Source organism: Pelobates fuscus, chromosome 1, assembly GCF_036172605.1.
Source record: "Pelobates fuscus isolate aPelFus1 chromosome 1, aPelFus1.pri, whole genome shotgun sequence".
Taxonomy (NCBI): Eukaryota; Metazoa; Chordata; class Amphibia; order Anura; family Pelobatidae; genus Pelobates; species Pelobates fuscus.
In genome coordinates this window covers 255838149-255851763 of record NC_086317.1, presented here as the reverse complement: position 1 = coordinate 255851763, position 13615 = coordinate 255838149, and the positions used below count along the sequence as shown (strand labels likewise).

Sequence of the window (13615 nt, the reverse complement as noted above, 5' to 3'; positions counted from 1 at the left end):
GGGGGCCCTAATAAAACAATAAGGGGGGGGGACCTACTGTCCTCCCCCCCTGGCCCCCACCCCTGCGCGGTGGGTGGGGGCCCTAATAAAATAATAAGGGGGGGGACCTACTGTCCTCCCCCCCTGGCCCCCACCCCTGAGCGGTGGGTGGGGGCCCTAATAAAACAATAAGGGGGGGGACCTACTGTCCTCCCCCCCTGGCCCCCACCCCTGCGTGGTGGGTGGGGGCCCTAAATGAACCCCCCCCATCAAGGTGACTAGGGGTCCCAAGCCCCTAGTCACCCCCCCACCCAAAACATTCTACCCCTACCTACCCCCCTCACCCTAAAAATAGTGAGGGGGGGAATAAAATAACTAACCTGTAAAAAAAAAAAAATTAAACTTACCATTTGACGTCTTCTTTTTTCTAAATTCTTCTTTCTTCAGCCCCCCAAAAGGCCAAATAAAAATCCATCATACCCGTCGCAATATAAAAAAAAAAAAACGAGCGCAAACAAAAATTAATCCATGTTCACTCATGGAGGGCACGCCGCATACTGAGCTCGCAGGGCGGGTCAAGGCTTATAAAGCCTGTGTCATTTTACAAGCGTGGGAAAATTCCAAAGAACTTTCCCACGCTTGTAAAATGACACAGAGCAGTGTGATTGGATGGCTTGAAATCCATCCAATCACAGTGCTCTGTGTCATTTTACACAGCGTGGGAAAATGTAACTTTCCCACGCTGTGTAAAATGACACAGAGCACTGTGATTGGATGGTTTGAAATCCATCCAATCACACTGCTCTGTGTCATTTTACAAGCGTGGGAAAGTTCTTTGGAATTTTCCCACGCTTGTAAAATGACACAGAGCACTGTGATTGGATGGCTTGAAAACCATCCAATCACAGTGCTCTGTGTCATTTTACACAGCGTGGGAAAGTTCTTTTGAATTTTCCCACGCTGTGTAAAATGACACAGAGCACTCTGATTGGCTTAAACCAACCAATCAGTGTGTTCTAAGCCTAATTGCAGGGCGGGGCAAGGCTTTATAAGCCTTGACCCGCCCTGCGGAGCTCAGTATGCGGCGTGCCCTCCATGGGTGAAGATGGATTAATTTTTGTTTGCGCTCTTTTTTTTTTTTTTTTTTAAGTGCGACGGGTATGATGGATTTTTATTTGGCCTTTTGGGGGGCTGAAGAAAGAAGAATTTAGAAAAAAGAAGACGTCAAATGGTAAGTTTAATTTTTTTTTTTTTTTACAGGTTAGTTATTTTATTCCCCCCTCACTATTTTTAGGGTGAGGGGGGTAGGTAGGGGATAGAATGTTTTGGGTGGGGGGGGTGGGTGACTAGGGGCTTGGGACCCCTAGTCACCTTGATGGGGGGGGGTGTTCATTTAGGGCCCCCACCCACCGCGGAGGGGTGGGGGCCGGGGGGAGGACAATAGGTCCCCCCCCTAATTGTTTTATTAGGGCCCCCACCCACCGCGCAGGGGTGGGGGCCGGGGGGAGGACAGAAGGTCCCCCCCCATATTGTTTTATTAGGGCCCCCACCCACCGCGCAGGGGTGGGGGCCGGGGGGAGGACAGTAGGTCCCCCCCCATATTGTTTTATTAGGGCCCCCACCCACCGCTCAGGGGTGGGGGCCGGGGGGGAGGACAATAGGTCCCCCCCCCTAATTGTTTTATTAGGGCCCCCACCCACCGCTCAGGGGTGGGGGCTGGGGGGAGGACAGTAGGTCCCCCCCCCATATTGTTTTATTAGGGCCCCCACCCACCGCTCAGGGGTGGGGGCCGGGGGGGAGGACAATAGGTCCCCCCCTTATTGTTTTATTAGGGCCCCCACCCACCGCTCAGGGGTGGGGGCCGGGGGGGAGGACAGTAGGTCCCCCCCCTTATTGTTTTATTAGGGCCCCCACCCACCGCTCAGGGGTGGGGGCCAGGGGGGGAGGACACTAGGTCCCCCCCCCATCTTTAACCCCCGCGCAGGGGGGGGGGGGGGGAGGAGTGTTAGTTTTTTTTTTTACAGTGAGCAGCCACAGGCTGCTCACTGCTTACTAGACATGCCCCTACTCGCGGTATAGCGAGTAGGGGCATATTATTTACTAATACTAAGTAATCTTTACTTAGTATTAGTAAATTTGGCTGAAAGACCAATTCAGGTCTTTCAGCCTTTTAGTAGATAGCTCCCTGATACCGTGGGAATTAGGGAGTTATCTACTAAGCGGCTGCAAGATGCAGCCGCGGCAATGAATAGGATCGGAGTTTCATTCATTAGAATGAAATTCCGATACGATCAAAGTACCGAATTGCTTCCTAACACCAATGGAGAAACTGTTCTCATTCTGTTAGGATGCAATTCGGCAGTTTTGCCGGCGTTCTGTCTAAGTGACAGGACGTTCGGCAGTACTGACAGGAAGCATTGTGGGAACAGGGAGGAACGCTAGGGATCATGGGAAAATTGCTCTGACCAGCGGAAATGAAGCACACTTTGCTCCTCCGCTGGTCAGAGCTGGTCAAGCGGAGGAATCCTCCATAAGACAAAGAGTCCCTACTTTGTCTTATGATTTTAAAGAAAACTAAAGAAGACAGGAAGAAAAGAATAACAGATCCTGAGAGAGGGGGAGAAGAGGAAGAGATTGAGGAAAGGTAAGTTCGGCATGACAGTGCCGCTTTAAGATCTATTGTTTATACATTGTGTGTCAACTGTCTGAAAGATCTAATTGATACTCCTCCTTTGCTTGTCTAGACTGAAGGAAAACAATGCACAACCCTTATCCCCAAGAAGGGCCGAAGCTGACTTTCCTCATGTAGTCAATACAGTTATGTGAACAAGCTATTCCAAAAAAAAAAAATAAAAAATAAAAAACGATAAAATATAGGATTTGGCTACTCATGTTTTCATAACCATAAAAACCATAAAAAGTCGACAAACTATTCTTTCTTGAAGTGGATTACCCAGTATTCTTCATTTAGCTATGGTTATAGTGTTTACAAGGAACTACAAACTTTTCCAATCAAGTTTAGTTAGCACGCATCGCAGTCTTACAATTTAGACACTTTTGATCAAATATCTGATTCAGAGGCTATGTTATTAATGCTACTGGGGCCTTAAAGGGATACTATAGTGTCAGAAATACAAAACTGTATTCCTGGCACTAACGCTCCCCATGCCTCCCTCCTCCTTTAACCTAAAATCCTTTATTTACTTACCTTATCCCAGCGCATTTGAAGCTCCTCCTCCGTCCGGCGACAAGCAGGCTCTAATGCGCATGCGCTGCAAATGCTGCATGTGCATTCGATCTCCCCATAGGAAAGCATTGAATCATGTTTAACATTGCAGCAGGAGGGGAAAAGGGACTCTGCACCCAGAACACTTCAATGAGCTCAAGTGGTCTGGGTGCCTATAGTGTCCCTTTAGCCTCTCAGCCTCATACTGATATCATGAGTTGAGTGAAGGAACCCGGTCAGTGTGCACACAAAGTCACAAACTCACCCCCACTGCATTCAGTTTCCTTGACTTGCAAACACAATAAATTAGAAAGTACCGTATATACTCGAGTATAAGCCGACCCAAATATAAGCCGAGGCCCCTAATTTTACCCCCAAAAACTGGGAAAACTTATTGACTCGAGTATAAGACTAGGGTGGGAAATGCAGCAGCTACTGGTAAATTTCTAAATAAAATGAGATCCTAAAAAAATTATATTAATTGAATATTTATTTACAGTGTGTGTATATAATGAATGCAGTGTGTGTGTATGAGTACAGTGTGTGTAAGAGTGCAGTGTGTGTGTATGAGTGCAGTGTGTGTGTATGAGTGCAGTGTGTGTGTGTATGAGTGCAGTGTGTGTGTGTATGAGTGCAGTGTGTGTGTGTGTATGAGTGCAGTGTGTGTATGAGTGCAGTGTGTGTGTGTGTGTGAGTGTGTGTGTGAGTGCAGTGTGAGTGTGTGTATGAGTGCAGTGTGTGTGTGTGTGATGCAGTGTGTGTGTATGAATGCAGCGTGTGTGTGATGCAGTGTGTGTGTGTATGAATGCAGTGTGTGTGTATGAATGCAGTGTGAGTGTGTATGAGTGCAGTGTGAATGAGTGCAGTGTGAGTGTGTATGAATGCAGTGTGAGTGTGTATGAGTGCAGTGTGAGTGTGTATGAGTGCAGTGTGAGTGTGTATGAGTGGAGTGTGAGTGTGTGTATGAGTGCAGTGTGTGTGATGCAGTGTGTGTGATGCAGTGTGTGTGTGTGATGCAGTGATGTGTGTGATGCAGTGTGTGTGTGTGTGTGTGTGTGATGCAGTGTGTGTGTGTGTGTGTGTGTGTGATGCAGTGTGTGTGTGTGTGTGTGTGTGATGCAGTGTGTGTTTGTGTTGCAGAGCCTTGGTGGGGGGTGGGCATTTTTATTTTTTTATTTTAATTATTATTTTACATTTTTTTATTATAATATTATTATTTTTTTATTATTATTATTATTTAATATTATTTTATTTATTATTTTATTATTATTATTTTTTTTCGTCCCCCCTCCCTGCTTGATACATGGCAGGGAGGGGGGCTCTCAGTCCCTGGTGGTCCAGTAGCATTGACAGTTCAGTGGGGGGCAGGGGGCCTGGCAGAGAGCACTTACCTCTCCTGCAGCTCCTGTCAGCTCCCTTCTCCTCCGCGCTGGTCTGTGCAGCTCCTCTGTCAGCTCCCAGTGTAAGTCTCGCGAGAGCCACACTATGACCCCGCGGCTCTCGCGAGACTTACACTGGGAGCTGACAGAGGTGCTGAACGGAACGGTGCGGAGGAGAAGGGAGCTGACAGGAGCTGCAGGAGAGGTATGTAAACACTCTGCAGCCCCCACAGCCCCCAGTCTGTATTATGGCAATGTGAATTGACATAATACAGACAATTGACTCGAGTATAAGCCGAGTTGGGGTTTTTCAGCACAAATAATGTGCTGAAAAACTCGGCTTATACTTGAGTATATACGGTATGTCAAAGGCAGCTTTCATATTACTTTCAAAATATGCAGATATACTAGAAATCACTGAAAACTGATGCATCAGATTTATAACAATTTTAATAATTCTGTCCCAGAGCATGTCCACTATTTTTATTATTTATGATCCCAAATATGCAGAACAATTGGTTTTCATTCTCTTAATTCTGCTTTATCTCTAAAGCAGTAGAGAAGCAACGGCTCACTAATTTCAGGATTGCATATGAAACAGTTGCAGAGAGTGATTAGTAATAATGAAATTATGCACTGCACTATCAAAGGGAATATGCATGAGAAATATATTTGCATGCTGGATGTATAACGTGTGCTATGTTCTACTTAATTTTCTTTACTGTGTAACACAATCTTCCTGTCATCTATAGGCACTGACAGTCAGAAAGTCTGTCTCACAGACAATATTTCCAGTAATGAGTCCAATAATCAAATGATTCACTATGGCATATGTACAATAAAAATCCCTTTGTATATAGTGTATTACCTCTTCTCTCTATATATATATTTTTACAGTCACAGTCATATGGTTTTACATATCAGGAAATAATAACAATCACCTGTTACTTAGCAGGTGTTAAAATTAGGTAAATACAACCTCTGATGAACAACAAAACATGACATATTACACCTGTTTATTTAACAAAAACAAAGAAAAATGGAGAAGCGATGTATGAAAAACTAAGTTCACTGTTACAGCGTCTATAGGAATTAAGAGGCTACGTAGCAGACAGGTGCTGTTAATCAAAAGTCCTTGATTAATTGATCATCAGCGAGTGTGACCATCTCTATAAAAGTTAACGTTTTAGAAGTTTCGCAGACTGGAGCAATCAGGTGTTATAACACAATGCTTAGGAGGAAAGACGCAATTGTTGCTGGCCATTAAACTGGAAAGGGTTATAAGGCCATTTCCAAACAACTTAAAGTCCACCATTCTCCAGTGAGAAGGATTATTCAAAGGTGGAAAACATTCAAGACAGCTCCAATCTTGCCAGGAGTGGATGTCCTAGCACATTCACCCTAAGGTCAGACCATGTAATACATGTTTGTTTTCCTAACACTATAATGCTCCTTTAAAAAATTGACTCTCTGTGACACTGTGATTCATGACTGTGTAAGCATTCATAGGAAAGGCAAGTTTATGACAATATTTTTTTCTATAATAAGAATCACAAACATGTCATATAATTATAAATAAGTGCAGTTACACCATATTTTATGGAGTGATACACACTACTCCTACTTTATCAGATGAATGGAAACCAATCGAATATTTAACTGGACAATTCTCCTAGAACTGTTTATTCATCGTTACATGTTTTTGCAATAGCTTATTGGCTTCTTTTTTTATAATGGTGTTAGCTTTCAAATACACAAACAGCTCTCTTTACAGCGTGTTCCCACGTGGCAGTAAGAACGCCACCAGACAAATACTTACACCACATGATGCAGTGCTTGGATTGCAGCACCCGCCAGTCCCACTCCAGTCCGAGCACGTTCGTGGACTCGGCAGGTGCATATTCCGATCTCTTTGACAGCAGCCAGGGATGAAAGTATTAAAGATGCCAGCCACTGCACACCAGATCCCTGCTCCATATGTCCCATGTGGTGTAATGATCAGGAATGTGCATGTGACGCCACGCGCGCATGGTCCAACATCACATGACCAGTAGTGACCAATCACTGACGTTCTTAGGGTACTTAAACATATTTTGATATTTTCTCAGTGCTCTATCGTGGTTTCCACTTTAGTTATCTGAGACCGTGTTTATTCTATTGATTCCTGTGTATTTTGACCTTGGCTTCTGTATCCCTTGTCTATCAGTGTTGTTACATTCTGTTTCCCCGACCTCGGCCTGTCCTGTACTATTCTTTTATTATGTTAAATCCGGCCATTCTAGCGTCTAGTAATACGTTTCACGGTTTCTTAGTCTATTTATTTGTTACTTAAATTTCTGTGAGTCGGGAATTCAAATTAGCATTAAAGTTGATAAATAAAAATGTGCATGATTTTAAGATAGGGTCGACTCATTCTTCCTTGGCGGAAAACTTGCTGTCTGTCTGCCTCCACTACTTCTGACATAGAGACAAAAATTCAGAGCTATGTCTGGTGGTGCATGGCGTAGCTTATTCACTGAGTATGATCAGCTGAGATTCTCAGAAAAAGAGCTATACAGAGCTTAAAGCGGCACTGTCATGCCGAATCCCGTTTTTTTTTTAACCCCCCTCCCGCCTCCACTACATCCAATCGACCCCCTAGTCACCCCCAAATGCCCCTAAGCCCCCCACATTACCTCTTTTTAATTCTTTATCTTCTGCCCCGATCTTTATTCAGGGCGCCGCCATCTTTGTGTGGGTAGGTGAAGTCCCTGTGGGACACGTCATCTACCCACACTACACAGACTGTGAGATTCCCGCACATGCCCAGTGAAACACCTGGACATGCGAACGGGAATTTCACCTATTCATTCATTCATCAGACAGACGAATGAATGAATAGAAAAAATCAGATGAACAAACTAACACTGAGTATCACTGAGTATCAGTGTTAGTTTGTTCGTTCAGTTTATTACAAGGAGGGAGCTACCGGCGTGCAGCTCCCTCCTTGTAATATGTAACTATAGAAGCGGCAGGGAGCAGAGCTCCTCGCCACTTCCTAAGCCCCCCATGTCCCCCCCTCACTCTATGGGGGTCAATATGACCCCCATAATAGCACAAGGGAGATTAAAATCTCCCCAATACCCCTACTCGCTATACCGCGAGTAGGGGCATGTCCACTAAACAGTGAGCAGCCTGTGTCTGCTCACTGTAAAAAAAAAATGGGAATAAGGGGGGGACCTACTGTCCCCCCCCCCCGGCCCCCACCCCTGCGCGGTGGGTGGGGGCCCTAATAAAACAATAAGGGGGGGGACCTATTGTCCTCCCCCCCCGGCCCCCACCCCTGCGCGGTGGGTGGGAGCCCTAATAAAACAATAAGGGGGGGGGACCTATTGTCCTCCCCCCCGGCCCCCACCCCTGCGCGGTGGGTGGGGGCCCTAATAAAACAATAAGGGGGGGACCTACTGTCCTCCCCCCCTGGCCCCCACCCCTGAGCGGTGGGTGGGGGCCCTAATAAAACAATAAGCGGGGGGGACCTATTGTCCTCCCCCCCGGCCCCCACCCCTGCGCGGTGGGTGGGGGCCCTAATAAAAACAATAAGGGGGGGGGACCTACTGTCCTCCCCCCGGCCCCCACCCCTGCGCGGTGGGTGGGGGCCCTAATAAAACAATAAGGGGGGGGGACCTACTGTCCTCCCCCCCTGCCCCCACCCCTGAGCGGTGGGTGGGGGCCCTAATAAAACAATAAGGGGGGGGGACCTACTGTCCTCCCCCCCTGGCCCCCACCCCTGAGCGGTGGGTGGGGGCCCTAATAAAACAATAAGGGGGGGGACCTACTGTCCTCCCCCCCCGGCCCTCACCCCTGCGCGGTGGGTGGGGGCCCTAATAAAACAATAAGGGGGGGGGACCTACTGTCCTCCCCCCCTGGCCCCCACCCCTGCGCGGTGGGTGGGGGCCCTAATAAAACAATAAGGGGGGGGACCTACTGTCCTCCCCCCCTGGCCCCCACCCTTGCGCGGTGGGTGGGGGCCCTAAATGACCCCCCCCATCAAGGTGACTAGGGGTCCCAAGCCCCTAGTCACCCCCCACCCAACACATTCTATCCCCTACCTACCCCCCTCACCCTAAAAATAGTGAGGGGGGAATAAAATAACTAACCTGTAAAAAAAAAAAAAAATAAACTTACCATTTGACGTCTTCTTTTTTCTAAATTCTTCTTACTTCAGCCCCCCAAAAGGCCAAATAAAAATCCATAAACCCGTCGCACTTTAAAAAAAAAAAAAAAAACGAGCGCAAACAAAAATTAATCCATCTTCACCCATGGAGGGCACGCCGCGTACTGAGCTCCGCAGGGCGGGTCAAGGCTTATAAATCCTTGCCCCGCCCTGCAATTAGGCTTAGAACACAATGATTGGTTGGTTTAAGCCAATCAGAGTGCTCTGTGTCATTTTACACAGCGTGGGAAAATTCAAAAGAACTTTCCCACGCTGTGTAAAATGACAGATCACTGTGATTGGATGGTTTTCAAGCCATCCAATCACAGTGCTCTGTGTCATTTTACAAGCGTGGGAAAATTCCAAAGAACTTTCCCACGCTTGTAAAATGACACAGAGCAGTGTGATTGGATGGATTTCAAGCCATCCAATCACAGTGCTCTGTGTCATTTTACACAGCGTGGGATAGTTCAATTTTCCCACGCTGTGTAAAATGACACAGAGCACTGTGATTGGATGGTTTGAAATCCATCCAATCACAGTGCTCTGTGTCATTTTACAAGCGTGGGAAAGTTCTTTGGAATTTTCCCACGCTTGTAAAATGACACAGAGCACTGTGATTGGATGGCTTGAAAACCATCCAATCACAGTGATCTGTCATTTTACACAGCGTGGGAAAGTTCTTTTGAATTTTCCCACGCTGTGTAAAATGACACAGAGCACTCTGATTGGCTTAAACCAACCAATCATTGTGTTCTAAGCCTAATTGCAGGGCGGGGCAAGGCTTTATAAGCCTTGACCCGCCCTGCTGAGCTCAGTACGCGGCGTGCCCTCCATGGGTGAAGATGGATTAATTTTTGTTTGCGCTCGTTTTTTGTTTTTTTTTTTAAAGTGCGACGGGTTTATGGATTTTTATTTGGCCTTTTGGGGGGCTGAAGTAAGAAGAATTTAGAAAAAAGAAGACGTCAAATGGCAAGTTTAATTTTTTTTTTTTTACAGGTTAGTTATTTTATTCCCCCCTCACTATTTTTAGGGTGAGGGGGGTAGGTAGGGGATAGAATGTTTTGGGTGGGGGGTGACTAGGGGCTTGGGACCCCTAGTCACCTTGATGGGGGGGGGTTCATTTAGGGCACCCACCCACCGCGCAGGGGTGGGGGCTAGGGGGGAGGACAGTAGGTCCCCCCCCTTATTGTTTTATTAGGGCCCCCACCCACCGCTCAGGGGTGGGGGCCGGGGGGGAGGACAGTAGGTCCCCCCCCTTATTGTTTTTATTAGGGCCCCCACCCACCGCGCAGGGGTGGGGGCCAGGGGGGGAGGACAATAGGTCCCCCCCCTTATTGTTTTATTAGGGCCCCCACCCACCGCGCAGGGGTGGGGGCCGGGGGGAGGACAGTAGGTCCCCCCCCCTTATTGTTTTATTAGGGCCCCCACCCACCGCTCAGGGGTGGGGGCCGGGGGGGAGGACAGTAGGTCCCCCCCCCCTTATTGTTTTTATTAGGGCACCCACCCACCGCGCAGGGGTGGGGGCGGGGGGGAGGACAGTAGGTCCCCCCCCTTATTGTTTTATTAGGGCCCCCACCCACCGCTCAGGGGTGGGGGCCGGGGGGGAGGTCAGTAGGTCCCCCCCCCTTATTGTTTTATTAGGGCCCCCACCCACCGCGCAGGGGTGGGGGCCGGGGGGGAGGACAGTAGGTCCCCCCCCTTATTGTTTTTATTAGGGCCCCCACCCACCGCTCAGGGGTGGGGGCCGGGGGGGAGGACAGTAGCCTCCCCCCCCCCCCCAATCTTTAACCCCCGCGCAGGGGAGGGGGGGTGTTTATTAGTTTTTGTTTTGTTTTTTACAGTGAGCAGCCACAGGCTGCTCACTGCTTACTAGACATGCCCCTACTCGCGGTATAGCGAGTAGGGGCATATTATTTACTAATACTAAGTAATCTTTACTTAGTATTAGTAAAGTTGGCTGAAAGACCAATTCAGGTCTTTCAGCCTTTTAGTAGATAGCTCCCTGATACCGTGGGAATTAGGGAGTTATCTACTAAGCGGCTGCAAGATGCAGCCACAGCAATGAATAGGATCGGAGTTTCATTCATTAGAATGAAATTCCGATACAAACAAAGTACCGAATTGCATCCTAACACCAATGGAGAAACAGTGCTCATTCTGTTAGGATGCAATTCGGCAGTTTTGCCGGCGTTCTGTCTAAGTGACAGGACGTTCGGCAATACTGACAGGAAGCATTGTGGGAACAGGGAGGAAAGCTAGGGATCATGGGAAAATTGCTCTGACCAGCGGAAATGAAGCACACTTTGCTCCTCCGCTGGTCAGAGCTGGTCAAGCGGAGGAATCCCATAAGACAAAGAGTCCCTACTTTGTCTTATGGTTTTAAAGAAAACTAAAGAAGACAGGAAGAAAAGAAGAACAGATCCTGAGAGAGGGGGAGAAGAGGAAGAGATTGAGGAAAGGTAAGTTCGGCATGACAGTGCCGCTTTAACACAGGAGAGTTGATGGAAGCTCCAGAACTGATGATCTCCTGGACATAAAATGCTTCTCACAGTGAAGCACTGAAACACTGGGGCACATGCACAGCTATGCCATCAATGAGACACTTTGAATTCAGTGCTTTTCTATGAGAGGTACTGCATTTCCTGGGGCACAAAGCAATCAGGAAGAACACTCTTCGTGCTATCCGAATGGAATGTGCACTTCTAAAAAGAGGGCACACTGTAATCAGTTAAAGCACCACAGCTGTTGGTGGTTTGGAATGTTCCTTTAACCCCTTAAGGACACATGACATGTGTGACATGTCATGATTCCCTTTTATTCCAGAAGTTTGGTCCTTAAGGGGTTAAAGATACATTTTCTGCCTAAGATAAAATTGTATTTTTCTGTTAGTTAGCAATACATTATATAAACCATTTTTTTTTCCATGACAGGTGTTCCTAGAGTCATAAAAATTGAAACTGTTGAAAACATATGTCATAAAATATTTCCACTGGCTCACTTGGCAATTCTAGTTTATACATTTATTATAGACAGCTGATAACAGGGAGGTCTGATGAGGACAAAACTTGGGCATACAATGATTTACCCCAGTGTTTATTTAGAAAAAAACAGAGACAGCAACACACTGCAAATTTAATATAATCCACTTGGAGCCTGTGATTTTTAAGTATGGCGAAATGACAACAACATAAGACAGCCTAGACAAGGAAAGTACAAAAACAACAGGCTCCTATTGAAACTAGGTAAATCTACTAGAAGGGTTCTTGGAATTTAATGGAGAGAGAATGACTGCCTTAATTTGACAAAAACATGTGAGCAGTAAAGATGAGATTAGATTAGGAAAGACAGTGGTATGGCCTATAAAGAAGTAAATGTTACCTTGTAAGTAGTCAGCCAGATCTCCACCATTGCAATACTGTAGAAAGGAAAAACACACACTCATTAGCTTTGTAAGAAATTTAAGCTTGTTGGGTGCATCTATTTGATCAATAACAATATTTTTTATATTTGGCATAATATATTATGCCTGGCCCTTTAATCCCCAAAATGATTTCCACAACATGTATGTAAACCATATTCATTCTTTTAACGTCAGAGTTTTTGTAACATTACTAGGAAAGATTTGGCAGCTGATGAAGCAGCGACGTTCCTCTGGCTGTCGGCTGCACTGGGAGAAAAAGTGCCAGGAACTGCACAGAGCTATTACTCCTCACAATGACATCACGGCTGTTAATGTCTACATTAGGTCATAATGTCTACATAATGTCTACATTAGAGTCAGGGAAGGGTATGAAATTAACACCTAATTTAACAACGCAGAGCTGGTGTTGAATTCAGTTACGCTCGGACGTCAGTTTAAAGATCAGTGATATTTACGATCATGTAAAGAAAAAAAGATTGGAAAACAAAACAGTGGCGCACAGTGGTTAACTGGGGAAGCAAAAAATAGCCAAGGGTAGGATCACCAACACTCTAATAATAATAATATAAACCAAATAAAAATGGAAAGTGCACACAGACAGGTGATGTAATTACCAAACACAGTCTGTCATCAAGGTAGAATAAAACTACAAAAATATACCACATATGCTGTACACTGCATTTAAAATTTAGAGACAACTCTTGTGGCTCTCCAAAGTGCGAGTTGTTCAATTGAGATAGCTTTAGATTTTATTTTTATGTAAACATTTTACACTATAATATCAGTCTGCATATTTTTGTAGTTTTATTCTACCTTGATAACACACTGTTATCTCCATCATAGAAACCGTGATAGGGGATGCTTTTGAGAGTGGAGATCAGGAGCTAAATGCATGTTTGTGTCTGTCCCACACCTCCACCTGTACTTTCATTATGTGCAATATGGAAGGGACGTTTGGCCGCAAAACTGGTGGGATCCAACAGAACACATGCAGGGGTATCTGATTCAAAAACGTTTCCTCTATTTGGACCCATTGAGGAACGAATGTGTCTAGATATGAGAGGAGCCACAATTGCAGCTTTATAAAAGGAAAACACATTACAAATGCCGTCGCCCTTGTGGGCAACAATGCTGTAAAAATATTAAGGAAACACTTGTGATGGCTCAGGGGTTAACAAAGGTTGACAGCGGTAGCTCTGCCTTTTGAGGAATAAAATACACAGTCTTTCTGAGCACATCATAAAGATTTTATTTACTTTGGTTTGCTTTATTGGAGCTGAAATGTGATGTCTTACAATTTATAGATTTTAAATTTAGATTCATTGCCCCTGCCTCAGTATTATATATGTGAGGGGGTGGGTAGGGTCATATTTTGGAGGATATGTAATTACTTGTTGACTTGTAGCCACCCAAGA

The 13615-nt window shown here is 46.0% G+C and overlaps 1 protein-coding gene across 2 annotated transcripts in view; it reads right to left on the bottom strand.

The window, feature by feature from the left end:
* Positions 1–13615, bottom strand: part of ULK2 (unc-51 like autophagy activating kinase 2) — a 224109-nt gene that overhangs the window by 113234 nt on the left and 97260 nt on the right. For both annotated transcript variants that reach the window (XM_063456616.1, XM_063456614.1), the window contains exon 5: positions 12158–12194. In XM_063456616.1, coding sequence (XP_063312686.1) covers positions 12158–12194 — 37 coding nt within the window. The remainder of the gene's footprint in view (positions 1–12157; positions 12195–13615) is intronic.